We start from the raw sequence: 26,581 nt of genomic DNA, 5'->3' as shown, positions 1-26,581 counted from the left end.
TGTCTCCCACGTGGACCTCTCCCGGGCTCTTCTGGCGCCACTGCCACTGGTGTGCGTGTGCTGCACCCGGGCTCTTTGGTTGCTGCCGCAGCGGGCTCTCACAAGCCGCTCCCACTCCCCTCTGGTGCCGCCAGTGCATGTGATCCGCTCCCGGTCTCTTCCGGCACCGCTGCCCCTGGCGCATGCTGCCACTCTCCCACTACTGGGCTGGTGTGTCGGGGTCTGTGCCCATTGAGGGAACGACTGGCAGGCTGCTTAGTGCTGTGAGGGGCTTCAGAGCTGCACTGCAGCCCAGGGTTTTAGGGCGCCTTAATTTCCCCAGGATTCCCACCCAGCTGCTGGCTAAGTGTGCTGAGACGACTTCGTCCAGTTATGGGGTCCCTGTCTCTTTAAGACTTGCAGAAAGCACTCGTTTTTTTTTTGTCTCAGGAGCGCCGATTGCGGGGACCTGCCCACAGGTTTTGCTTTTCTGTTTCTCTAATATCCAGCACCTTGTGCACCTTGTGTCTGGGCTCTGGGTGTGGATTTCTAGAGCTGGTTGTTTAGCAGTCCTGGGCTTTCACTCCCTCCCCGTTCTGACTCTTTTCTTCCCGCCAGGTTCTGGAGTTGGGGGATCATTTGGGTCCCGCCTGGCCGTGGTTTGTATCTTACCCCTTTCATGTGATGTTTAGTTCTCACCGATGTAGATGTATCCTGGCTGTTGTACTGCATCCACTGGTGTCTCTTTTAGGAATAGTTGTATTTACTGTATTTTCATAAATATATATGTTTTGGAGAGGAGATTTCCACTAAACTACTCATGCTGTCATCTTCCCATTGAGTCTCTAAATAGAATTGTCTTTTGATACACCTTAAGTTATATTCTGAGTTTTTTTAAAAAAGTATTCACTTACCACTTGGTAAATAAGGTTTTCTTCTTTATCTAAGATCCCTAAGTTTAGTGGAATCTTCCAATGAAGATTTTTTTCCTTTAAAGGTCTGGAAAGTAGCTTGTTAAACTAAATGATCTTTAAAGGCTTTTGTACTTATTTTTTATTTATATTTTGACTTGCTTAAATCTTAACCTTAATAACCTATGATCTATCATGAGGGATAAACTAAAATTAATTGCCAAAACAGAATTAATTGTGAATATGGTGTGAGTAAGGTAGGATTGGCATCTCCTTTGCCCCAGGCCAAATGATTCCTAGAATTAGCATTTAAGCTTTCCTGGGTCACATCTTTGGAATTCACCTTTTCTGGTTTGCTAAAATAATGTTAAAGAAGGTACACAGCTTTCTTTCTGAAACTATTATTAAGTGAAAGTACTATTCATTTTCATTCTTACTCTTACTCGTTTCTTAACACACTACTACAAGCTTAATTTTGTAGTAGTGCCTGTTAGTCATGTGAATTCAGTATAGCATCTCCATTTGTATTGCTATCCACATCACTCACAGGACAAGTTCTTACAAAGACTTGTGTTGTTCTGCTGTCCAATCCACCCTAAAGAAACCAGTTTCCAAACTATGTGCAGCTTTGTAAATCAAGATGAACTGGTCAGAAATTGGATACAAATGGGAAACCAAATAATGCTTCCTAGTTAACAAGCAGAGTGTGTTACATATACGAAAATTGCAAGCAATGAAATATTTCTGTCTTCTAGGAATATTCTAATTAGAAAGTTTATATCACATTTGTACTGTAATCATAGTTCAAGTCATTAGTTTATTTCCATTATTGTTAGAAAAATGTAAGTAATATTTTTCTCAAGATATTGTAAGCAACAGGGCAATGAGAACAAATGATGAAATGTGAACTTTAGTTTTGGGTATTTCTTAGCAGCGCTATATGTGATGATTAAGTATCAACATTGATAAGAGGAGATTGGTATAAGCACAGATTTCCTTCTTCCTAGCAACATTTACCTTGCAAGATTAATTTTCCCAGGAACTCCGCATCTAGGTCAGGAAGAAAGGAACACCCATACACAATTCATAAGTAACAGTGTTTTTTGCCACAAAGTTAAATTCAAACATAATGTGTTCACAGCTTAAGTTACGGCTTTTGAAAGTACCCTTGAAATATTTTCTCTTGGAATAAATGTTTTCTCAAATCATTTTTACCTTGTTTAGAACTTTAAGGAATATCAAGCACTGTTCAAAAGTTGTTTTCTTTCAGATGACTCTAAGTTGTGCCTTTAACTCACTGTCAAATAACCTCCCAAGCAATCTGCATCTTTTGTGATCCTTATCTTTCTCATCTTGTGAAATTAAAAAAGGACCAAAGGAAGCAAAGAAGACTTAAAATGTCTTTTGCTCATTATTACAATAGATGAAGACCAGGCTTCTATAGCCAGTTAGAGAATCTCAGGGTAGTTAGTGAAAGTATGTAGTCTAGGTTCTTAACAAATGGATGTTGTAAAATACAAAACTGTTATGCAGAACACATGACTCATTTAAAAAATTCCCATCCTCCTTACTTTCCAACACATTTTGAGAGGAAAATTATAATGAAAAGTCTTTTTCCTCATAAAGCTCTTTTCTCACCACATATTCATATGCACATATTTATTTTGTTCTGAAGAAATTAGGTTAGCGTGGTAACTTTTCTTAAGTTAAACATTTTCATTTATGTGAGACTACAAAAGGATTCAATTGAATAATTAAATGTTTTTACTTCCAGCTGCTTCTCTGGCACTTGTTTCTCAAGTTTCTTAGTCTCTGCTCTCCCCTACAGGCCGACAGTTCACAGCTATCCCATTTCTCAGTTTATGTTCTCATTTCTTAGTGGTAAGATTTGAATTTTCAAACCAGGAATCTTAAAGTATAAATAAGATTTTCTTTTTTATTATACATTTTTATTGAGATATAACTTACATATAGTTAAAATCCATACATCTTAAACTTAACCTAGCTTGAGTTTTTACATATGTATACATCTGATTTAATGGGGAAGACTTCCTTCAAATACTCTTGCCAAGAGGTTAAAAAGTTTCCTACATAATTCTGAGCTATACCCAGTTAAGAGTTTTTGCTATTGTTGAAGAACCAAATTGAGTAATAGAGATAAAAATACACAATATGACATAAAATATTACCCAGATTAAGGTTAAGTTATTATTTTTAAAAAACTTAAATTTCTTGTGTCCCTCTTTTACTGGGCTTGCAGTGCTGGTTCACAGGTTCAATTTGTTGTTTTTCTCTTTGTTTTTAAGAAAATCAATGCAAAACTTCATGATGGAGTATGTCAGCACTGTAAAGAGGTTCTTGAATGGCGTGTAAAGTACAGCAAATACAAACTATTGTCAAAGCCTAAAAAATGGTGAGTATGTTTCTTAATTACCTTACCAGTAATATATATATCATAGTTTATTATTTAATTCCCTGGTCTTCAAAATTGTATCCAAATAAATATTAAGTTAAATAGAGAAAAAATCCCATTCTACTATGTAGAATTCACATGTGCTGAATCCTGCTTTCGGAAGGTAAACAGATTGAAAAAGTGTATTTATTCATCATGTCCTGCTCTATTCTTTCATAAATAAGGCACCATTTTTATAGAGTCTCATTTATAGAATCTTGTTCACAGAAGGTGGGTAAGAGCAGAGAGGGGAAACTTTGTTTTGCAAAATTTTGTCTCCTACTGATGATGATACCATATTTACTATGGATTATCTTTACCAAAAGGGTCTTAAAAGTGGTTTGACCTTTTAATTCAACCCACAAAGGTTACCGAAATGTCTTAGATTGACTGTTAGTAACAAATTGCTGGACTGATAACTTGAAACTTCATTCATTTGAACTTTAGGACTAAACAAAAAGATACTGGACTTTGTTTCTCATCCCCCTGTATCTCACCGTATTTCTATAATTCTAAGACTGTTTTATTAGCCTTGTGTCTATCCTGGTACTGCTCTCTTACATCCTTTAGCTTAGCTGAGGAAGGAAATGTTGGAGGGTAATTGCTGCCTGTAAGAGAAAAGTGATTATTTTAAATATAAAAGTCAACATCCATATATGTGATAGTGTTTTTACATTTTATGAGTTTTAATTGGTAGTTGATATAGAGCCACTTAGGACACGTTTTTTTCATTGTTACATTGTTTTCCTTTTAGCTAATCAGTAGTGGCATCTTCCTTAAATGTATTCCTTCTTCCTTCTTTATGGGAGGAAATTTTACTTAAAGTTTGGAAGGTCAGTCTAAATAAACGATATAACCTTTGCTGTTATTTTCATTGAAAATTTATGTCAGTCTTTTTGTGATTCTATAATTGATGCTAGAGGGTAATTTGTTTTCTTAAGAATATTTAAGAGTTTTGATTGTTTGGGTAATTTATTTTGCCTAAGGTGCTTCTTTTTAATACTGTAAGGTAAAAGTCTCAAGGAAAGGTAGACTGACTTAAGCTATTTAGATTTTTTTTCCCCCTATATTACTCTTTCCCAGCAGAATTTTTAGTATTTATTATGGGTATAGCTGACCCCTTTTTAAATAGATGTACAAGTTTCTCTTCCCTGTCAGTCTTTTCTTCATGTTCTGGAGCATTTCCTACCAAAAGAAAACTTAAAACAAATCTGATGAGTTTTATGTCACTGGCTCAAATTAGCAGTAGGCAAGATTGTCAACTGTACTATATCCAATGCTAGATTTCCATGAATAAATTAACTGGGTCTCTGCAACAGAAATTAAATGTTGGGTGTCCTATAAAACATGTACTTTTAGTTAATATGCCTAAGGTAAGATTTATACGTTTCTGAATATTTTCAACAAGCCTTTCTTTCTATGAAGTTGTATTGAAAGTTCATCACCCATTTCCCTTTTTTTTCTTCATAGTGTAATTTCCTAACTGAATTTGAAGTACATGTAATAAATACTTGTATGGCCCTAGATATTTAATAGATTAGTATTAAAGCTAAGGAAATAATTTTAAAACATTCCGGCTGTTGGGGAGGAAGAAATTTCCACTACCCATTGAGGTTCTAGTTGGTCTAAGAATAAAATTCTCATGAGACATGTTAACAGAGTAAAACCAAAGTTTAATTATATATGTAAGGGGAAGCTATACACATGGTTTTCAAAGAAAATCAGGATCAAAGAGGTCATTATGAATCTAGGAGAAGCAGGTAGGAGTCTGAGGTGTCAAAGGAAAAAGGAAGTAATTCACAGGAATATGAGCAGAGTAGAATGCTTGATAAATAAAATATGGATTCCACACAGAAGCAATGAAGTGGCATAAAGAGGAGTTTTAGCTGACTTAACCACATCCCTCCCTGTCTCCCACCCCTTGTTTGCATCATAATATAGCTATCTATGGTGATAGCTCTCCTCCTGGACCGGTTTCTGCATCTAAATTTTTTTGTGAAGTTGTTGGGATGGGTTGGTGTCAAAGTTTCTTTCTGCTTATTTAGGCCTTGATGGTCTTACTTCAGAATAATCTGCATGTTACAAAATAGTCTGTTTTATTTACAGTTGCACATCTGGACCAGCCTGCCCTTCATCCCTATACTGCCTTATCTGTCATTTGCATTTTAAAGTCTTATCTTTAATGCCTGCTGCATACTGTTTATTATGATTGTGCTGTGTATAAAAGATCATGTCAATTATTGTGGTTTTTCAAGATGCTATGATTTGCTATAGAATTCCCGAACTCATTTGAGACAGCTCTTGGATTATCTCTTTCTGTGTATTACTATGGTCTTAATATTTTTATGACTCCAGAAGAATTTCCATACTTCAAATCCTGAAAGAACAAATACTTTCTTCAAAAGGGAAACAGACTCAGTTAAAAACAAAAGTAAAAGGAAAGAGTAGCAAATCTTTAGTTCCAGAAAGCTTGTAACACAACAACCTTTAAGAATGACTAGATGTGGACACGATAGACCTAAAGGTCAGCACCTTTGCCCTGTCTTAGCGTCACTGAAGTCTCTGGAGGCAGGGGAGCTCAGATTGGCTTTTGAGACTTTCAGTTGGGTCAAGGAGACAAGGCTACTGAGGACCTCACCTCTCCAGCTGCTCTACTATATCAGCCTGAGACAGATGAGGTTAGCTGTGGAATAACTCATGTTGAATGCAAACTGAAGGCAATATAATATTATATAAATACCAAAATACAGATGGCAGTACATTAAAGACTAAAGGAAGATCTCTAGGAATAAAGAAGCTCAAGCTAATGCAACACAAATGATAGTTCATGAGACAGTAAGAAAGTACTAGTCCAAAATAGTTTTGAACATAATACTTAGGAGGTCACCTGCCTAACCTCAAATATCATGAATTTTAGATACTGAACATGTAGCACATTAGGTATTTTAGAAAGCCTAGCTTTGAAAGTCCAATTGAGTATTGTAGAAAGTATAACTCATCTATATTCACTTTGCTTATTCTGCATATTATGACTTGGCCAACAGTGTAAGGACTTAAATCCATTTAGGAAAGGTGCCGATGGTAGCATAACTTGTTTTGAAATTTTAAATATTTTGTTCAAGGTAATCACTTATAAATTAAATCTGTCCTTTCTTAGGGTTTGTATAAGAAGTTTATTTTGATACTAACTGTGTCTTTTGTGTAAAGATTCATTTTCTAGCACCCTGAATATTGCCATTGGTTAAAGTGTTGAGTATTGTTTGACTTGTTTAGCAGATCTCTTGCCACGAGTTATGTAACCAAATGATTACATAAGAAAAAGTTCAACAGAACTTAAAACATAGGGGGGAGGGAGATTAAAGATGGTCATGTGAGAGGTGACAGAGAGGCCTCCTCCTAAAACCGCATATAATACGAAAATATAATTAATACAACTAATCCTGAAAGAGCAGCAGGAAAGAAGGTTGTGCCAGACTGCATACACCTGGAGAAAAGAACAGACCTCACGGAACAGGGTAATACCAAAGCCATGACCTGGCGGGACCCAAGCTCTGCCCCCACCCCAGCTTACCAGTGGGAGGAAGAGAAATGGAATGGGGAGGGAGTGGAGGCCTGGGACTACTGAATGATATGACATTACATAATGATAAAGGGGTCAATCCCACAAGAAGATATAACCATTATAGATATCTGTGCACCCAACACAGGATCACCTACATAAGTGAAACAAATACTAACAATTGAAAAGGGAAATAGAATGCAATGCATTCATTTTAGGAGACTTCAACACACCACCCACTCCAAAGGACAGATCAACCAGACAGAAAATAAGTAAGGAGACAGAGGCACTGAACAACGTATTAGAACAGATGGACTTAATGGACATCTACAGAACACTCCATCCAAAAGCAACAGTATACACATTCTTCTCAAGTGCACATGGAACAGTTTCAAGAATAGATCATATACCAGGTCACAAAAAGAGCCTCAGAAAATTAAAAAAGATTGAAACTCTACCAACCAGCTTATCAGACCACAAAGGTATGAAACTAGAAATAAATTATGCAAAGAAAACAAAAAGACCCACAAACCCATGGAGGCATCACAGCATACTCCTAAGTAACCAATGTATCAATGACCAAGTAAGAACAGAGATCAACCAATATATGGAGATATGGAGACAAATGACAACAATAATTCAACACTGCAAAGCCTGTGGGATGCAGCAAAGGCCGTGCTAAAAGGGAAATATATTGCAATACAGGCCTTCCTCAGGAAAGAAGAACAAGCCCATATGAACAGTCTGAACTAAGAATTAATGGAGCTAGAAAAAGAAGAACAAATGAGTCCCAAAATCAGTAGCAGGAGGGACATAATAAACATTAGAGCATAAATAAATAAAATCTAGAAGAATAAAACAATAGAAAGAATCAATGAAAGCAAGAGCTGGTTCTTCAAGAAAATAAACAAAACAGATAAACCTCTAGCTAGACTTATATCAAGAAAAAAAGAGCGTCTACACACATAAACAGAATCAGAAATGAAAAAGGAAAAAATCACTACGGACACCATAGAAAGACAAAGAATTATTAGAGAATACTATAAAAATTTATATGCTAACAAAGTGGATAACCTAGAAGAAATGGACAACTTTCTCAGAAAATACAAACTTCCAAGGCTGACCCAGAAAGAAACAGAAAATCTGAACAGCCCAATTACCAGCAACAAAATTGAATTGGTAATCAAAAAAATTACCCAAGGACAAAACTCCTGGAACAGATGGCTTCACTGCTATATTTTATCAAACATTTAGTGAAGACCTAATACCCATCCTCCTTAAAGTTTTCCAAAAAGTAGAAGAGGAGGGAATACTTCCAAACTCATTTTATGAGGCCATTATTACTGTAATACCAATACCAGGCAAAGTAACCACAAAAAAAGAAAATTAAAGACCAATATCCCTGATGAACATGGATGCAAAAATACTCAACAAAATATTAGCAAACCGAATTCAAAAATACATCCAAAAGATCATCCATCATGATCAAGTAGGATTTATTCCAGGGATGCAAGAATGGTACAATATTAGAAAACCCATCAACATCATCCACCACATCAACAAAGAGGAGGACAAAAACCACATGATCATCTCCATAGATGCTGAAAAAACATTCGACAAATTACATCCATTCATGATAAAAACTCTCAACAAAATGAGCATAGAGGGCAAGCACCTCAACATAATAAAGGCTATGACAAACCCACAACCAATATCATACTTAACAGCAAGAAGCTGAAAGCTTTTCCCTTAAGATCGGGAACAAGACAAGGATGCCCGCTCTCCCCACTTTTATTCAACATAGTTCTGGAGTTCCTAGCCACGGCAATCAGACAACACAAAGAAATAAAAGGCATCCAGATTGGCAAGGAAGAAGTCAACCTGTCCCTGTTTGCAGATGACATGATATTGTACATAAAAAAACCCTAAAGAATCCACTCCTAAACTACCAGATCTAATATCTGAATTCAGCAAAGTTGCGGGATACAAAATTAATACACAGAAATCTGTTGCATTCCTATACACCAATGATGACCTAGCAGAAAGAGAAATCAGGAAAACAATTCCATTCACAATTGCATCTAAAAGAATAAAATACCTAGTAATAAACCTAACCAAGGAAGTGAAAGACCTATACTCTGAAAACTACAAGACACTCTTAAGAGAAATTAAAGAGGATACTAACTCACAGACTGCTAGAAGTGACTAGCAGTTACCAAAGAGGAGCGGTGTGGGAGGTCAGTATTGAGGGAGGGAGAAGGGGTTTGACGGGCATTGTGTTTAGTTACATGGTGTGGGGGGTCATGGGAAAGACAGTGTACCACAGAGAAGGCAAATAGCGAATGTGTGGCATCTTACTACACTGATGGACAGTGACTGCAATAGGGTATGTGTAAAGACTTGATAATATGGGTGAATGTAGTAACCACATTGTTTTTCATGTGAAACATTCATAAGAGTGTATATCAATAATACCTTAATTTAAAAAAATGTAAGGAGTAGGGGGGGCAGTTCATATGTGACATTTCTTTTGTAGTTGTGGGTAAAATTGCAATATTTCCAGAATCTGTTGCCTGGCTTTAGAGCATCTGCATATCAATAGGTGTTTCCACAGGGTGGAGAGAATTAGTCTATCTACATACCAATAGGTAATTGCAAGGGCTTGAGGGTTTTTCTGGACCTGGACCAGAAAGGTTGGGTGGGACTCATCTGCTGCAGCCTCGTCCAGAGAGAGATGGGATGACTGCTTTTAAAAAATAAATGGGTTTCTTAAACTTTATTTCTCCCTTTGACTGATTTCGGTTACATCTGGCAGTAGTCTGCAGGACCTCTGAACCCGAAATCTCTCTACCTGGGGGCAGCCATTGGGCAGGCTGCCTCTAGGGATGATGGGGAGTCCCCAGTGGCTGCAGTGGTAGAGGGTGCAGCTTTATTTTGGAACCCCCTGTATGGGGGGCTTCCGATTGTGGTGGCCCTAGTGGGAAATTGATCTAGGGTAAAGCACCTCCTAGAGGGGTGGAGCGTTCCCGGTACTGGGAAAGAGTGGAGCACTGGAAGCTGCAGAATTAGACCTCTGTGAGATAGAAGACTGCTTAGAGACCCTGAGTGGCTGTGTAACAGTTGGGATGGTAGGCTCTCTTTTCATCGAGAAAGTGGAAAGTGTTATTGAAGATAGAGAGAGGATTATCGAGGAGAGGGAGGATCATTGAAGAGAGAGAATGGGTTATCAGGGGAGAGAGAGACTTAGACAGGAGAGAGACACACTTCAGCATCTCTTGGAGATGCTGTGTGATGACCTATGGGATTCCCTTAAAGAAGAGAGACAGTGAGAGGACCGGTTGTGTTCCTGGTAAATTCCTTAGCAACGAGGGTGGAGGCAGCAGGAGAGTCCGAGTTGCAGAAGGTCATGAGGGAGGGGGAGAGGGGAGGAAAGAGCAGTGCCTTCAGCTCAGGAGATGGTGGAGGAGGTGTCAGGAGAATATGAGGGGGTGGGGCCAAGAGCCCATCTGTTGCTGAGGCCACCACCTGAAGCACCAGCCTCTCTTGTATTAAAGGCCCACCTGGTTGTTAATTACAGCCAGTCAAAGCACAACAACCGCAGACTCCAGAGGGGGAGGAGCCCCTCCCTCCCCAGGTTGTGGAGCCCTCCGTGCTCCGCGCCTATGCCCAAGTTGAGCTGGTGGACACGAGCATCCGGTATCAGCAGAAGCCATCAGAACCTCTGCCTACATGGCTTTTTCATCTCTGGGGTATGGGGGTGGAAGACATTGCTACATTGGGTTCTGAAATGAGTAGACTGGCTTCCCTTATGATTCACCTATCTCTCCCACAACAGTTGCCAAGTGCCCATCACACCTCAGGGAATAGGTTGCTTCTGGACTGGCTGACAGCAAGCCATCAGGGCAGTGTGGCCTAATCAGGGTGATTTAACCTACTTACACAATAGGTGGAAAACATATGCAGAGCTCCAGCAGGTGTTGTGGGAATTGGGCATGAAAAATATCTATAATATGGATCCCTAGGGCCCTGATGAGGAGTTGTTCACCATAGGAATGAGGAATCTGGTGCTCCATACAGCTCCCCCATGTCTCTTTTAGTCCCTATTCTTTCCCCCCACATAGCACAACCCATAAGTGATGCTACTCATACTTGAGCAGATCTGGGGGATATTAAGACAATAAGAGCCCAGAGGGAAGTATGGGCTGCAACTGAAAGGAGAGGTGCAAAGGCCCCATGAAGGTCTCAAGGACCGAGATGTGGGTTAATTTAATAAAAGCTGGAGTAGTGAAAGCAAAACTTGATGGGCAGCCTAATAGAATCTTATTAGAATTGTGGCACCAGTTAAATCCATAACAGCAGTTCCAGCTGCTGACGTCCAGGACATGGGAGCTGGAGGCAAAGCCCCATGTCTGGCCTGTGTCCCTGCAAGACTTCTTGCAGGCTCTGCCTGGGTCCTCACCCCCACAGGATGACAATTCGGCGTCATGGTTCAACTGAGGGAAGGGTCAAGGCCCCCACCTTGGGGTACACAGTGGGGACCAGAGGCCACATGTAGAATTATATTCATTAGTCCCCTGTGAACGTACAACATGTCAGCCCTGGTGGACAAAGGAGATGAATGCTCAATGATTTATTGTGATCTAGAGGGTTTTCCAGGGATCTCCCCCAAAACTGTTTTCATGGTGGGGCTGAGTGGAACAAGCCTGAATTCCCTTGGGAAAAGGGTGTCTAATACTGTGCGTGATGTTCTGCTCATGTCTGATTACCTTACAGATAAATGTGACACTTTTTAAAGAGGTTTTTTTAGTCTTGTAGGCTACTGGAGAGTGTTTATTCCACACTTGGCATAAATTCTGAAGCCCTTATGCCATTTGGTATGAAAGAGCATCAGGTGGGGCTGGCATGAAACATGTGCATTTACCTCCACTGTTGCAAAATGGATAGTCAAGGCCATGTCATGTTCTGATGAGACAGACCCATCAGGGCCCTGTGAGCTGGATGTCCACGTGACTGAAGATGGCCATGGCTGGGCTCCGGCAGTGCCTTGTAGACTGTTTGCCTTTCACATAGACCCAGGTGCATTGGCTAGCAGCACAGCCTGCCTTGGGCACAAGACAATCTAGGCTGTAGCCTGTCAGTGGGGCCTGTCTTTGACCTTTGAAGAGATCAACAGAGCCACATCAGATGTGCACTTATGACTGAGTCCCACAGCAGCCTGGAGACTTCGTGGCCTTGCACATTTCAACGCATGTCTAAAGCCAGGTGAGATATTCTGGAAATGTTACAGTTTTACCAACATGCAGCTTCTCTTCTCTGTAAGAATGTGAAGATGAGCTGCCACCCTTGTTTTATACCCTGCCCCTTAAAGGTCAGGAGGTGTTTACCAGGATTTCCCATCCTTTTTGGCTCATGTCTTTTGATATTAAGGTGAATACCTGGAACTCCCTGGTGGAGGGCAGTTATAATGCCACCAGCATGTCTGTTGACACCCAAGTGTCATAATCATTTGACTTTTATTATTACATGTAAGAATTGTGATTCAGGGCATGTATAAATCTTTCTATATAAATCCTCATTTTTCAAGTGCCGTTTTTGACTTTCGAGAAAGAAACCCAAAGGTAAATTATAACCATCACCATTCCTGGCCAGTCCTAAGTCATTCTCGAATACTGTAAATAACCTTGGGTGTGGAGGTGAAATGAATTATTGGGAAAGCAAAGTTTTTATAAATATAAAATGATTTGTGTAACTCTTAAAGAAGAAAGGAATCTTTGTATTTTTTACTTAAAAACTCATTTACAGATATTATATTACATTCCAGGTGCTGGAAACACAGGTGGTTAAGATTGTTCCTTTCTTCAAGCATGCAAGATAAGAAATGAAATGAGTTTTTTTCTTTTCTTTACTCTGGGCTCAGAGGGATTACATGTCTTACCCAAGATCCCAAAGTAAAGCAGATGGAGTTAAGATTCAAATGCGAACTGATCCTGTTTGAAAGCTTATTTTCCTGTTCTTTCACAGTGATTTCTCAAAATTGTATTATTTCAAAAGTCCTCCTTCCTTCACCTGAGCCTAACAGTATATTAATTTTTATAAAAGTCACCTATCTTGTTTATGAAAGTTGTCTACTACTGAGTATCATATATATAGCCCTGCTTTCTTTTTAATACATGAATCTTGATAAACAGATTTTTAAGTTCAGGCACGGAGATGCCTAAACTGGTACCTAGAAAATTTTTGCCTTGTGTTCAAGAAACCGGGCAGCCTTTTTTTCCTGTTAATTTAGAAGTGTGATAGGCAAATACATCCGAGTTAGAATCTCTAGGCTGCTTCTTTTCTCTTCCTACCCATAAAAAAAAAATCACCAATGATACAGTGTTAGTTCCTGCTTAACATGCATGCCATTGTAGTAGAAGAGAAAAGGAGAAGCTGGTGTAAAACGGCAACAGAGGACAAACAGATTGAGATCTGAACTTAGAATGGGATCTGTAATTCCTCTAAATCAGCAGTTCTCAACTGGGAGTAGAAGATTTTGCCCCCAGGGGGCATTTGGCAATGTCTGGAGACATTTTTGATTGTCTAGAGGATTGGTAGGGATTTTACTGGTATTTAGTGGGTAGAGACCAGAGATTCTTGCTAAACATCCTACCTGCACAGGACACACCCACATGAGAGAGATATGCAGCCCCAACATGTCAGTAGGATCTTGGTTGAGAAACCATGCAGTATACAAAGTAGATGGATACCACAGGGTCACGCCACTGAAACTTCAGATAGTTCAGTGGTTTCCAAACTTTTCAGGTGTAGAATTCTTGAATAGAAGCTCACCTATGATACCATTGAATACAACAGGCCAAAACAGAACTGCACTGAATAGGGAAAAGGACCTCAGACTTACATGCCGCATGCAGACGACTCAAAGCAGATTTCATCCTAAAAATATTTCAATTAAAGAGGGGAAGAACTGTGTAACATGCCTGGAAATGAACATTGCTCCCGGGATATCTGGCCTAATGGTTTCATGACATGTGGGTACTTTAGGACTAAAACACTGCTCTTCATGAAATCTTTTCATTAAAAATGGTCACTGTGGGTAAAATTGTAGTATTTCCAGAATATCTCGCCTGGCTTTAATGCATTTGCATCATTTTTCAGGGGTGGAGAGAAGTTCATCTCCATATCAATTACCTGGGCAACAGAGGATGTGTCTGAACCTGAGAGGTTAAGGGGAGGGGGCTGGCTTGCTTGCTGGCTTCTTCCAGAGCAGGGGAGAGAGATGGCCCTGGACTGCAGTTTGTAAGCAATAAATGGGTTTTAAACTTAATTTCTCCCTTTGACTGATTTCAGTTTTTAGAGGTATTTTGCCCCAAGATTTCTTCTCCCCATTCTTACTGTCACTCTCCCTGGTCCTTACATCCAGGTATTTAGCTGGTCCTAGTTGATAATTTTTATATTTATTACCTCTTAATTTTTATTCCACTTATTGCCCCAGTGCAACCTTATTTCTTCATGTTACGTGCATTAAATAAATAAATTCTCCTCTATCTTACCTCTAGTCAAATAACTCTGTTGTTCCTGAGTTTGAATGAACGAATGATTTCGAAAAGGTGTATTTCACAGAAATGTTTCAAGGGCTTCTGTAGGGAGAGTTGGGTCTCCAGCAGAAGGAGGCTAAGTGGAGCTTTTCTCCAGAGAAGTTCTGCTTTTTTATGTCTACTGCAGTGTGTGGGGAAGTGAAGGTGTGGGTGGTCTTCAAATGGAAGAAAACAAAGTAATACTAACTGGGAAAGAATGAGGTAGAGAGGGATAAGATGCTGCTAACCAGGTTGTGCACCCCTAGGCTGGCCTCTCTACCCATTGCTTTATCCCTCTTTACTACAAAGCTTTTTTCTAACCAAATTAGCCAAACTAAAACCTTCAAAGTAATCTTTTGTTGACCAACCCTATCCTTTTTTTTTTTTGTTTGTATTATTAATCTACAATTACATGAAGAACATTATGTTTACTAGGCTCCCCCCTTCACCAAGTCCCCCCCACATACCCCTTCACAGTCACTGTCCATCAACGTAGTAAGATGCTGTAAAATCACTACCTGTCTTCTCTGTGTTGCACAGCCCTCCCCATGTCCCCCCCAACACTATACATGCTAATCGTAATGCCCCCCTTTTTTTCCCCCGCTCTTATCCCTCCCTTCCCACCCATCCTCCCCAGTCCCTTTCCCTTTGGTAACTGATAGTCCATTCTTGGGTTCTGTGATTCTGCTGCTGTTTTGTTCCTTCAGTTTTCCTTTGTTCTTATACTCCACATATGAGTGAAATCATTTGGTACTTGTCTTTCTCCGCCTGGCTTATTTCACTGAGCATAATACCCTCTAGCTCCATGCATGTTGTTGCGAATGGTAGGATCTGTTTTTTTCTTATGGTTGAGTAATATCCCATTGTGTATATGTTCCACATCTTCTTTATCCATTCATCTACTGATGGACATTTAGGTTGCTTCCATATCTTGGCTTTTGTAAATGGTGCAGCGATAAACATAGGGGTGCATCTGTCTTTTTCAAACTGGAGTGCTGCATTCTTAGCAACTCTATCCCTTTTTAAGTTACTTGTCTATCCATTCATCCATCTTTTTTGTGGTGGTAAAAAACATATAGCATACAATTTACCATTTTAACTTTTTTAAAGTATACAGTTCAGTAGTGTTAGGTGTATTCACACTGTTGTGCAAAAGATCTCCAGAAATTTTTTATCCTGCAAGTTTGAAACACTATACCCATCGAACAACAACTCCCATTTTCCCCTCCCTGCCAGCCCTTGGTAACCATGTTGACTTCATGTTGCTATGAATTTGACTGCTCTAAAAACCTCATATAAAGGAGTCCTAACAGCATTTGTCATTTTGTGACTAACTTATTTTCATTAGCATCATATATCCCCAAGGCTCATCCATGTTGTAGCATGTGTCAAAATATCTTTCATTTTTAAGTTTGAATAATATTCCTGTGTGTGTGTGTATGCCACATCTAGTCTGTCCACCTATCTGTCAGTGTACATTAGGTTGCCTTCACCTCTTTGCTATTATAATACTGCTGTGAAAAGTGTTGTGCAAATATCTCCTCCAGATTCTGCTTTTAATTCTTCTGCATATATGCCCAGAAATGGAATTACTGGATCATATTATAGTTCTGTTTTTGCCATAATGGTTGATCCATTTTACATTTCCAACAGTGCACAAAGATTCCAACTTCTCTGCATCCTTGCCAACATTTGTTAATCCCTTTATTTATAAGAAGTACTATATACCCTTAAAATTCTGCAGAATAGAGTGCCACTGCCCTCTTTTTTCAAAGAATTAATGCACAGAAAGGACCAGATATATCTACCAGTTTATGGGTAAATTCATGACAATACCTTGTATTTATAACTTGGCATTAGATTATTGTATTTGTCCATAAACCAGAATTCATTACTTGTTATTTCTTCATTGAGCAAACACTCTAACATGAATCTCCTTAAACTAGTTGTAATCACATTTTAGATAGATTCCATCTGTTACTGTCCAAGCTGTACTTGCTCTCAGTGCTTGGAAGCTAGCTGAGCATAGGACACTCCTCTGATTGTGCTGAAACTGAAGAGTAGAATAACGTTTGCTATCTGCAGCAATCAGTCCAAATTGAGCCCTTATTTTCCATATTACCTGAATTTATAGCATCTGAGTGAAGATCCATTAAATGACTAATTCTGTAATCCACATGTCTCAAACACTTTGATCTGCTTCTACTTCAGAGTATTGTAAAAGTGAGCACATTTGCCAGCTCTTTGCATTCTAGAAGCACAGCTTCTTTTAATAAAATATACCTGTGACAAGTCTCTGAGCCATCCTTGTCATAAAGCTATATTGCTTATGTTGAAAAAATGAACAGATTCAAATGAAAAAGGAAAAATAAATGAATTTTTAAATGAATTACTATGTGAAGAATATTTTTCCTTCTTTAAATTTGAAGAAAATATTTATATATGTGAAAGGCTATCTTGCCGCAACCCTCCTTACCTCAGAATGACTCAGGAGACATGGGCTCACACAAGAGATTTTATTATCTGAAAGAGAAATGGCTGCACCCAGAGAGAGGGAGCAGCAGCTCGTGGGTGAGGAAGCACGTTTTTTTTTTTTTGGATAATTATTTTTTATTGAAGGGTAGTTGACACACAGTATTACATTAGTTTCAGGTGTACAACACAGTGATTCAACATTTATATACATGATAATTCTAGGTACCAGCTATCACCATACCAAGTTGTTACAATATTTTGACTATATTCCTTATGCTATACATTACATCCCGGTTACTTATTTATTTTACAATTGGAAGTGCGTATATATATATATATATATATGAGGGCATCTCTCATATTTATTGATCAAATGGTTGTTAACAACAATAAAATTCTGTATAGGGGGGTCAGTGCTCAATGCACAATCATTAATCCACCCCAAGCCGAATTTTCGTCAGTCTCCAATCTTTTGAAGCTTAACGAACAAGTTCTTACATGGAGAACAAATTCTTACATAGTGAATAAGTTACATGGTGAACAGTACAAGGGCAGTCATCACAGAAACTTTCGGTTTTGCTCATTCATTATGAACTATAAACAGTCAGTTCAAATATGAATATTCGTTTGATTTTTATACTTGATTTATATGTGGATACCACATTTCTCTATTATTATTATTTTTAATAAAATGCTGAAGTGGTAGGTAGATACAAGATAAAGGTAGAAAAAATAGTTTAGTGTTGTAAGAGAGCAAATGTAGATGATCAGGTGTGTGCCTGTAGACTATGTGTTAATCCAAGCTAGACAAGGGCAATAAAACATCCATGTATGCGGAAGATTTCTCTCAGAACAGGGGGGGGGGGGTTCTAAGCCTCACCTCTGTTGATCCCCATTTTCTCACCTGATGGCCCCTCTGCGACTGTGCCTGTCTTAGGTTGTTCCTCCCTTGAGGAATCTTACCCGTCTCTGACTAACCAGTCATCTTCCGGGGCCATACAGGGAAATGTAAAGTTGGTAAGTGAGAGAGAAGCCTTATTGTTTGAAAAGGTTAGCTTTTTACTTCTTTGCATATTTATGCCCTGTGGCTTCTATGCCCAGCATTTGTCTTGAGGTGTCTTTACCACTTGGAAAAATTATGATACTCGGTAAATTCGATATGTGGCACGAATTCTATTTAAGGGTTGTAATTAGGAAGGAAGAAGAAAAGCTATAGAAGTAGCAGGTGGAAGGAAACCTGGGAAGATTGATTATTTCTTTGACATATCTTCTTGTAGAGTAACTTCAGCATGTATAGGTTTTAAACTGCTAATTAAATTGTGCACACACATTAACATAATAGGAGTACAGTTACGTAACCAAAGCATACCTGTAATTACCAGCCATCTCCAGTGAAACCAAGAAAACCAGTTAGGCACCTTAGGCATTTGTGAAAACTTATCTATGATATGGTGGATATTGTCCAACTGAGCTTGAACAGTCTGAGAGAAATCAGACAAATTGAAACAACCCATTCCTGGGGACTGTTCACATCCCATATGTTCTTTTAAGAGTAAATAGTCTGTAGTTGTAAGATTTTGGAGTGCTACAATTTGCACTTCTCCTAATTCTTGGTTGAGTCCCACAGTATAGATCCAGTCAAATTTGTTGTTTTACTGTATGCACAGGCCAGCTTAGATATCTCCTTCTTCATTCCCATGGCAAGTCCAGGAATTGGTGGGATGAGTGCATCTACACCTGTAGCAGTGCGTGGATCTTTGTTGGGGTTTCTTTGATGATCATCTTCTGGCATGAGTCTTCCCGAGAGTGCTGATGTTGGAAGTTCTTTTTCATATCGTATCTTAGTTCATTTTCGGGGTAGCCAAATTAGGCTTTGATCCTCTGTATAAACACAAACAGACCCTTTGCCTACACTTTTATATGCACTTTATATCATTGTGTAGAGCTTATTAGAGGTCACCACACAGGAACTGCTTTTTTTTTTTAATCATTAATCTACACTTACATGATGAATACTTTGTTTACTAGACTCACCCCTATACCAGGTCCCCCCTATATACCCCTTTACAGTCACTGTCCATCAGCGTAGCAAAATGTTGTAGAATCACTACTTGTCTTCTCTGTGTTGTACAGTCCTCCCCTTTCTCCCACCCCCCTATGGATGCTAATCTTAATACCCCCCTACTTCTCCACCCCCCCCATCCCTACCTACCCACCCATCCTCCCCAGTCCCTTTCCTTTTGGTGCCTGTTAGGCCATTCTTGAGTTCTGTGATTCTGCTGCTGTTTTGTTCCTTCAGTTTTTCCTTTGTTCTTATACTCCACAGATGAGTGAGATCATTTGGTATTTCTCTTTCTCCGCTTGGCTTGTTTCAGTGAGCATAATACCCTCCAGCTCCATCCATGTTGCTGCAAATGGTAGGATTTGCCCTTTTCTTATGGCTGAGTAGTATTCCATTGTGTATATGTACCACATCTTCTTTATCTATTCATCTATCGATGGACATTTAGGTTGTTTCCAATTCTTGGCTATTGTAAATAGTGCTGCGATAAACATAGGGGTGCATTGGTCTTTCTCATACTTGATTGCTGCATTCTTAGGGTAAATTCCTAGGAGTGCAATTCCTGGGTCAAATGGCATGTTTGTTTTGAGCATTTTGATGTACCTCCATACTGCTTTCCACAATGGTTGAACAAGTTTACATTCCCACCAGCAGTGTAGGAGGGTTCCCCTTTCTCCACAGCCTCACCAACATTTGTTGTTGTTTGTCTTTTGGATGGCAGCCATCCTTACTGGTGTGAGGTGATACCTCATTGTAGTTTTAATTTGCATTTCTCTGATAATTAGTGATGTGGAGCATCTTTTCATGTGTCTGTTGGCCATCTGTATTTCTTTTTTGGAGAACCGTCTGTTCAGTTCCTCTGCCCATTTTTTAATTGGGTTATTTGTTTTTTGTTTGTTGAGGCGTGTGAGCTCTTTATATATTCTGGACGTCAAGCCTTTATCGGATGTGTCATTTTCAAATATATTCTCCCATACTGTAGGGTTCCTTTTTGTTCTATTGATGGTGTCTTTTGCTGTACAGAAGCTTTTCAGCTTAATATAGTCCCACTTGTTCATTTTTGCTGTTGTTTTCCTTGTCCAGGGAGATATGTTCAAGAAGAGGTCACTCATGTTTATGTCTAAGAGGTTTTTGCCTATGTTTTCTTCCAAGAGTTTAATGGTTTCATGACTTACATTCAGGTCTTTGATCCATTTTGAGTTTACTTTTGTATATAGGGTTAGACAATGGTCCAGTTTCATTCTCCTACATGTAGCTGTCCAGTTTTGCCAGCACCATCTGTTGAAGAGACTGTCATTTCGCCATTGTAAGTCCATGGCTCCTTTGTCAAATATTAATTGACCATATATGTCTGGGTTAATGTCTGGATTGTCTAGTCTGTTCCATTGGTCTGTGGCTCTGTTCTTGTGCCAGTACCAAATTATCTTGATTACTATGGCTTTATAGTAGAGCTTGAAGTTGGGGAGTGAGATCCCCCCTACTCTATTCTTCTTTCTCAGGATTGCTTTGGCTATTCGGGGTCTTTGGTGGTTCCATATGAATTTTTAAATTATTTTTCCAGTTCACTGAAGAATGTTGCTGGTAGTTTCATAGGGATTGCATCAAATCTGTATATTGCTTTGGGCAGGATGGCCATTTTGACGATATTAATTCTTCCCAGGCACGAGCATGGGATGCATTTCCATCTGTTAGTGTCCCCTTTAATATCTCTTAAGAGTGACTTGTAGTTTTCAGAGTATAAGTCTTTCACTTCTTTGGTTAGGTTTATTCCGAGGTATTTTATTTTTTTTGATGCAATTGTGAATGGAGTTGTTTTCCTGATTTCTCTTTCTGTTGGTTCATTGTTAGTGTATAGGAAAGCCACAGATTTCTGTGTGTTGATTTTGTATCCTGCAACTTTGCTGTATTCTGAAATCAGTTCTAGTAGTTTTGGGGTGTAGTCTTTGGGGTTTTTTATGTACAGTATCATGTCATCTGCAAATAGTGACAGTTTAACTTCTTCTTTAGCAATCTGGATTCCTTGTATTTTTTTGCTTTGTCTGATTGCTGTGGCTAGGACCTCCAGTACTATGTTGAATAACAGTGGGGAGAGTGGGCATCCCTGTTTATTTCCCGATCTCAGAGGAAAAGCTTTCAGCTTCTTGCTGTTCACTATAATGTTGGCTGTGGGTTTATCATAGATGGCCTTTATTATGTTGAGGTACTTGCCCTCTATTCCCATTTTGCTGAGAGTTTTTATCATGAATGGATGTTGAACTTTTTCAAACGCTTTTTCAGCATCTATGGAGATGATCATGTGGTTTTTGTCTTTCTTTTTGTTGATGTGGTGGATGATGTTGATGGACTTTCGAATGTTGTGCCATCCTTGCATTCCTGGGATGAATCCCACTTGGTCATGGTGTATGATCCTTTTGATGTATTTTTGAATTCGGTTTGCTAAAATTCTGTTTAGTATTTTTGCATCTACGTTCATCAGGGATATTGGTCTGTAGTTTTCTTTTTTGGTGGGGTCTTTGCCTGGTTTTGGTATTAGGGTGATGTTAGCTTCATAGAATGAGTTTGGGAGTATCCCCTCCTCCTCTATTTTTTGGAAAACTTTAAGGAGAATGGGTATTATGTCTTCCCTGTATGTCTGATAAAATTCCGAGGTAAATCCATCTGGCCCGGGGGTTTTGTTCTTTGGTAGTTTTTTGATTACCACTTCAATATCGTTGCCGGTAATTGGTCTGTTTAGATTTTCTGTTTCTTTCTTGGTCAGTCTTGGAAGGTTGTATTTTTCTAGGAAGTTGTCCGTTTCTCCTAGGTTTCCCAGCTTGTTAGCATATAGGTTTTCATAGTACTCTCTAATAATTCTTTGTATTTCTGTGGGGTCTGTCGTGATTTTTCCTTTCTCATTTCTGATACTGTTGATTTGTGTTGACTCTCTTTTCCTCTTAAAAAGTCTGGCTAGAGGCTTATCTATTTTGTTTATTTTCTCGAAGAACCAGCTCTTGGTTTCTTTGATTTTTGCTATTGTTTTATTCTTCTCAATTTTATTTATTTCTTCTCTGATCTTTATTATGTCCCTCCTTCTGCTGACCTTAGGCCTCATTTCTTCTTCTTTTTCCAATTTTGATAATTGTGACATTAGACCATTCATTTGGGCTTGTTCTTCCTTTTTTAAATATGCTTGGATTGCTATATACTTTCCTCTTAGGACTGCTTTTGCTGTGTCCCACAGAAGTTGGGGCTTAGTGTTGTTGTTGTATTTTGTTTTCATATATTGCTGGATCTCCATTTTGATTTGGTCATTGATCCATTGATTATTTAGGAGCGTGTTGTTTAGCCTCCATGTGTTTGTGAGCCTTTTTGCTTTCTTTGTACAGTTTATTTCTAGTTTTATGCCTTTGTGGTCTGAAAAGTTGGTTGGTAGGGTTTCAATCTTTTGGAATTTACTGAGGCTCTTTTTGTGGCCTAGTATGTGGTCTATTCTGGAGAGTGTTCCATGTGCACTTGAGAAGAATGTGTATCCTGTTGCTTTTGGATATAGTTTTCTGTAGATGTCTATTAGGTCCATCTGTTCTAATGTGTTGTTCAGTGCCTCTGTGTCCTTACTTATTTTCTGTCTGGTGGATCTGTCCTTTGGAGTGAGTAGTGTGTTGAAGTCTCCTAGAATGAGTGCATTGCATTCTATTTCCTCCTTTAGTTCTGCTAATATTTGTTTCACATATGTTGGTGCTCCTGTATTGGGTGCATATATATTTATAATGGTTATATCCTGTTGATGGACTGAGCCCTTTATCATTATGTAATGTCCTTCTTTGTCTTTTGTTACTTTCTTTATTTTGAAGTCTGTTTTGTCTGATACCAGAATTGCAACACTTGCTTTCTTCTCTTTGTTGTTTGCATGAAATATCTTTTTCCATCACTTGACTTCAAGTCTGTACATGTCTTTGGGTTTGAGGTGAGTCTCTTGTAAGCAGCATATGGATGGATCTTGCTTTTTTATCTATTCTATTACTCTGTGTCTTTTGATTGGTGCATTCAGTCCATTTACATTTAGGGTGATTATTGAAAGGTATGAATTTTTTGCCATTGCAGGCTTTAAGTTTGTGGTTACCAAAGGTTCAGGGTTAGCTTCTTTACTATCTTACTATCTAACTTAACTCGCTTGTTGAGCTATTATAAACGTGGTCTGATGATTCTTTATTTCTCTTCCTTCTTATTCCTCCTCCTCCGTTCTTCATATATTGGGTATTTTGTTCTGTGCTCTTTTTAGTAGTGCTCCCATCTAGAGCCGTCCCTGTAGGATGCCCTGAAGAGGTGGTTTGTGGGAGGCAAATTCCCTCAATTTTTGCTTGTCTGGGAATCGTTTAATCCCTCCTTCATATTTAAATGATATTCGTCCTGGATACAGTAGTCTTGGTTCGAGGCCCTTCTGTTTCATTGCATTAAGTATATCATGCTATTCTCTTCTGGCCTGTAGGGTTTCTGTTGAGAAGTCTGATGATAGTCTGATGGGTTTTGCTTTGTAGGTAACCTTTTTTTCTCTCTGGCCTCCTGTAATACTTTGTCCTTGTCTTTGATCTTTGCCATTTTAATTATTATGTGTCTTGGTGTTGCCCTCCTTGGATCCCTTGTAATGGGAGTTCTGTGTACCTCTGTGGGCTGAGAGGCCATTTCTTCCCCTAGTTTGGGAAGTTTTCTGCAGTTATTTCTTCAAAGACAATTTCTATCCCTTTTTCTGTCTCTTCTACTTCTGGTATCCCTATTATGCATGTATTATTCCTTTTTGATTGGTCACTCAGCTCTCTTAAAATTCTTTCATTCCTGGAGATCCTTTTATCTCTCTCTGCATCAGCTTCTCTGCGTTCCTGTTCTCTGTTTTCTAGTCCATTAATGGTCTCTTGCATCTCGTCCATTCTGTTTTTAAGTCCTTCCAGAGCTTGTTTTATTTCTGTATTCTCCTTCTTTAGTTCTTGCATATTTCTCTGCAAGTCCATCAGCATGGTTATGATTTTTGTTTTGAATCCTTTTTCAGGAAGACTGATTAAATCTATCTCCCCAGGTTCCTTCTCAGGGGAAGATGTAGCAGATGCCGAAGCTGTCTGGGTTAGTCTTGTCTGGATCATATTTTTTTGCCTTTTCATGTTGACAGGTGCTATTGACTGTCAGCTAGGAGGGCCAAACTTTTCACTTGCTACTGGCCTTTCTTTACTGGGACAACTGCAACCCCTAGTGGCTTGTGTTGGGTAATTGCGAGTAGGGTGGGTTTTTGTGTCTTGCCTGGCCGATATGGATGGATCTCCCTTTCTGTGGGCGCGGTTTGCCTTAGGCTGTTTCTCTGCTTTCGCAACGCCTGGAGGGGTAATGGATGGGGGGCTGTTTGGCTGTTTACCTCCATGAGGGGTCTCAGAGCTGTTGCCCAGGGGGTTAGTGCGCCCGGTTTTCCCTGTAATTTCCTGCCACTGGGCTGTGACCTTTGCTGTTTCCGTCCAGCTGTTAAATCCCTGTCCCTTTAAGACTTTCAAAAAGCCTCCGCTTTTCTTTGTCACAGGGGCATCAGCTTCAGCATCCGCTCAGAGGTCTTGGTGCCCTATTTCCTAAGTTACCAGCCCTCCATGCATGCACTGTGTTTGCGCTCTGGTGCGGGTGGCTGCGGCTGGGTGTGTAGCAGTCCTGGGCTCCCTCTCCCTCCTGCTGGGAGCTGGGGTGAGGTGTGCTCAGGTCCCGCAGGGCCGGGACTTGTATCTTACCCCTTTCACCAGGCGCTGGGTTCTTGCTGGTGTAGTTGTATTCTGGCTGTTGTCCTGTGTCTTCTGGTGTCTCTTTTAGGATTAGTTGTATTTGTTGTATTTTCAAAAATATATATGTTTTTGGGCGGAGATTCTCACTGTCGTATTCATGCCGCCATGTGGGCTCCACCCTCAGGAAGCATTTTTTTAAGGAGTAGGTGTAGGATATGTTCTGCATTGGTGATTGGATCCTAAGGGGTGGGCAACCATCTGGTCATTGGTGATTGAACCTTAAGGGGTGGGTGACCATCTGGTCAGTGGTGATTGGATCTTAATGGGTGGGGGTCTTACCATGCCAGAATTTACCTTCATTGCCATGTTTTTCTTTTCTAATTGGCCCTCTGGTGAACTGGGCGTAGAATCTCATTCTCTAGCTACTTCCTGCTGGAAGGGGACATAGATTCTGGGGTTAGTGAGGCCATTGCTGTCGAGTTGGGGAAGGGCAGGCATCTTGAGATGATTCATGATGTCATCTAGCTGGTTTCGTTTTCTTCGTGAGAAGGCCTTGATAGCCCTGGAGGTGTAACTGGTTGACAGTATGGTTAGAAATTTTCAAAATTTGATTATGAATGAAATTTTGGAATAGGTTAATGAAGCTGGGAAGGAAAAGGAGAAGAAGAATAATGAAGGTAATAGGGGCTAGGAGGGGCAGGAGCCAATTGAAGGGATAAAGGAATTTTTCTAGGAGTTTTGAGTCTTGTTCATGGAGGTGTTTTGCGCCATCCCAGATGAGACCAGATTTGTTGTTGTAGAAGCAGCATTGTTCTTAGAGTAGGGCACATATGCCACCTTATGCAGCTGTAAGGAGTCCTGTTTGGGTTGTAGAGTAGATTACTGGAGGATTTGTAGTCTGTGGAGTTAAAGGTGTAAGTGGTCCCATTGGGATGGAGGAGAATCATGAAGAATGCATTTTTAAGGTCAAAGACAGAGAAGTAATCAGAAGAGGTGGGGATAGTGGATAATAAAGTATAGGGGTTAGGGACTACTGCGTAGATTTGAATAACAGCTACACTGATAATTCTTAAATCTTGAACTAGCCTATAAGAGCCATTAGGATATTTGATAACCAGTATCAGGGTGTCGTAAGGGGAATTGGCTGGTCTCAAAAGGCCCTTTTGTATAAGGGGTATTGAGATTGTGAGGGGAAGAAGGTACGTTCTTTGAGTTTGATGGTTACGGATGGGTAGGTGGTGATATAGGAGGTAGAGGTGTCCCAGACTGTGGGGTTTACTTGGCGAGGGGCTAAGGTAAAAGGGGAGGGAGGTGGGTTTGGAAACCAAGTAGGAAAGGGATCGAAGGCAAGTCGGGGTTGAGGCGTGGGCTAAAGGTAAAGGAGATAAAAGCCCCTAGCTTGGATAAAAGGTCTCTTCCCATAAGGGGAACTGGACAATGGGGAATCACTAAAAAGGAGTGAGAGAGAGTAATGAATGTCCTTAAAGAGGCAGTGAAGCATGGGAGTTTGTAAAGGTTGATAAGGTGTGCCCTCTACCCCGACTATAGAGGACTGGGAGAGGGAGGTAGGTCCCCAAAACTCCTTCAGGACTGAGTAGGTCCAAAAGGAAAGAGATGGGCCTACCCGCTACCATAATGGTTACCCTGGGCTCCTGTACAGTGATGGTAGTGGTCAGGTGGAGGAGTCCCGGGCCCCCTCAATCATCAGTTGCCAGACCCAGAAGGTCTATGTGTGGAGTGTTAGAGCTGGATGGCCTGGCACCTCTCAGTGTGCGAGGACAGTCAACAGCCCAGTGTCCCTCCTGATGGCACTTAGGGCATGGACTGGGGGGCTTCCAGGGAT

General features: G+C 39.8%; 1 protein-coding gene across 7 annotated transcripts in view; it reads left to right on the top strand.

The window, feature by feature from the left end:
- C3H9orf85 (chromosome 3 C9orf85 homolog) overlaps positions 1–26,581 on the top strand; it is a 284,332-nt gene that overhangs the window by 44,445 nt on the left and 213,306 nt on the right. For all 7 annotated transcript variants that reach the window (XR_008996504.1, XR_008996505.1, XR_008996503.1 and 4 more), the window contains exon 2: positions 3,197–3,303. Coding sequence is in view for 3 of the 7 variants with exons in the window: in XM_036893463.2 (XP_036749358.2) it covers positions 3,197–3,303 (107 nt within the window). In the remaining 4 variants the exon portion in view is untranslated. The remainder of the gene's footprint in view (positions 1–3,196; positions 3,304–26,581) is intronic.

This window comes from Manis pentadactyla, chromosome 3 (genome assembly GCF_030020395.1).
Source record: "Manis pentadactyla isolate mManPen7 chromosome 3, mManPen7.hap1, whole genome shotgun sequence".
NCBI lineage: Eukaryota > Metazoa > Chordata > Mammalia > Pholidota > Manidae > Manis > Manis pentadactyla.
Note: the sequence above shows the minus strand (reverse complement) of the source record. Positions and strands in the feature narration are given on the sequence as shown.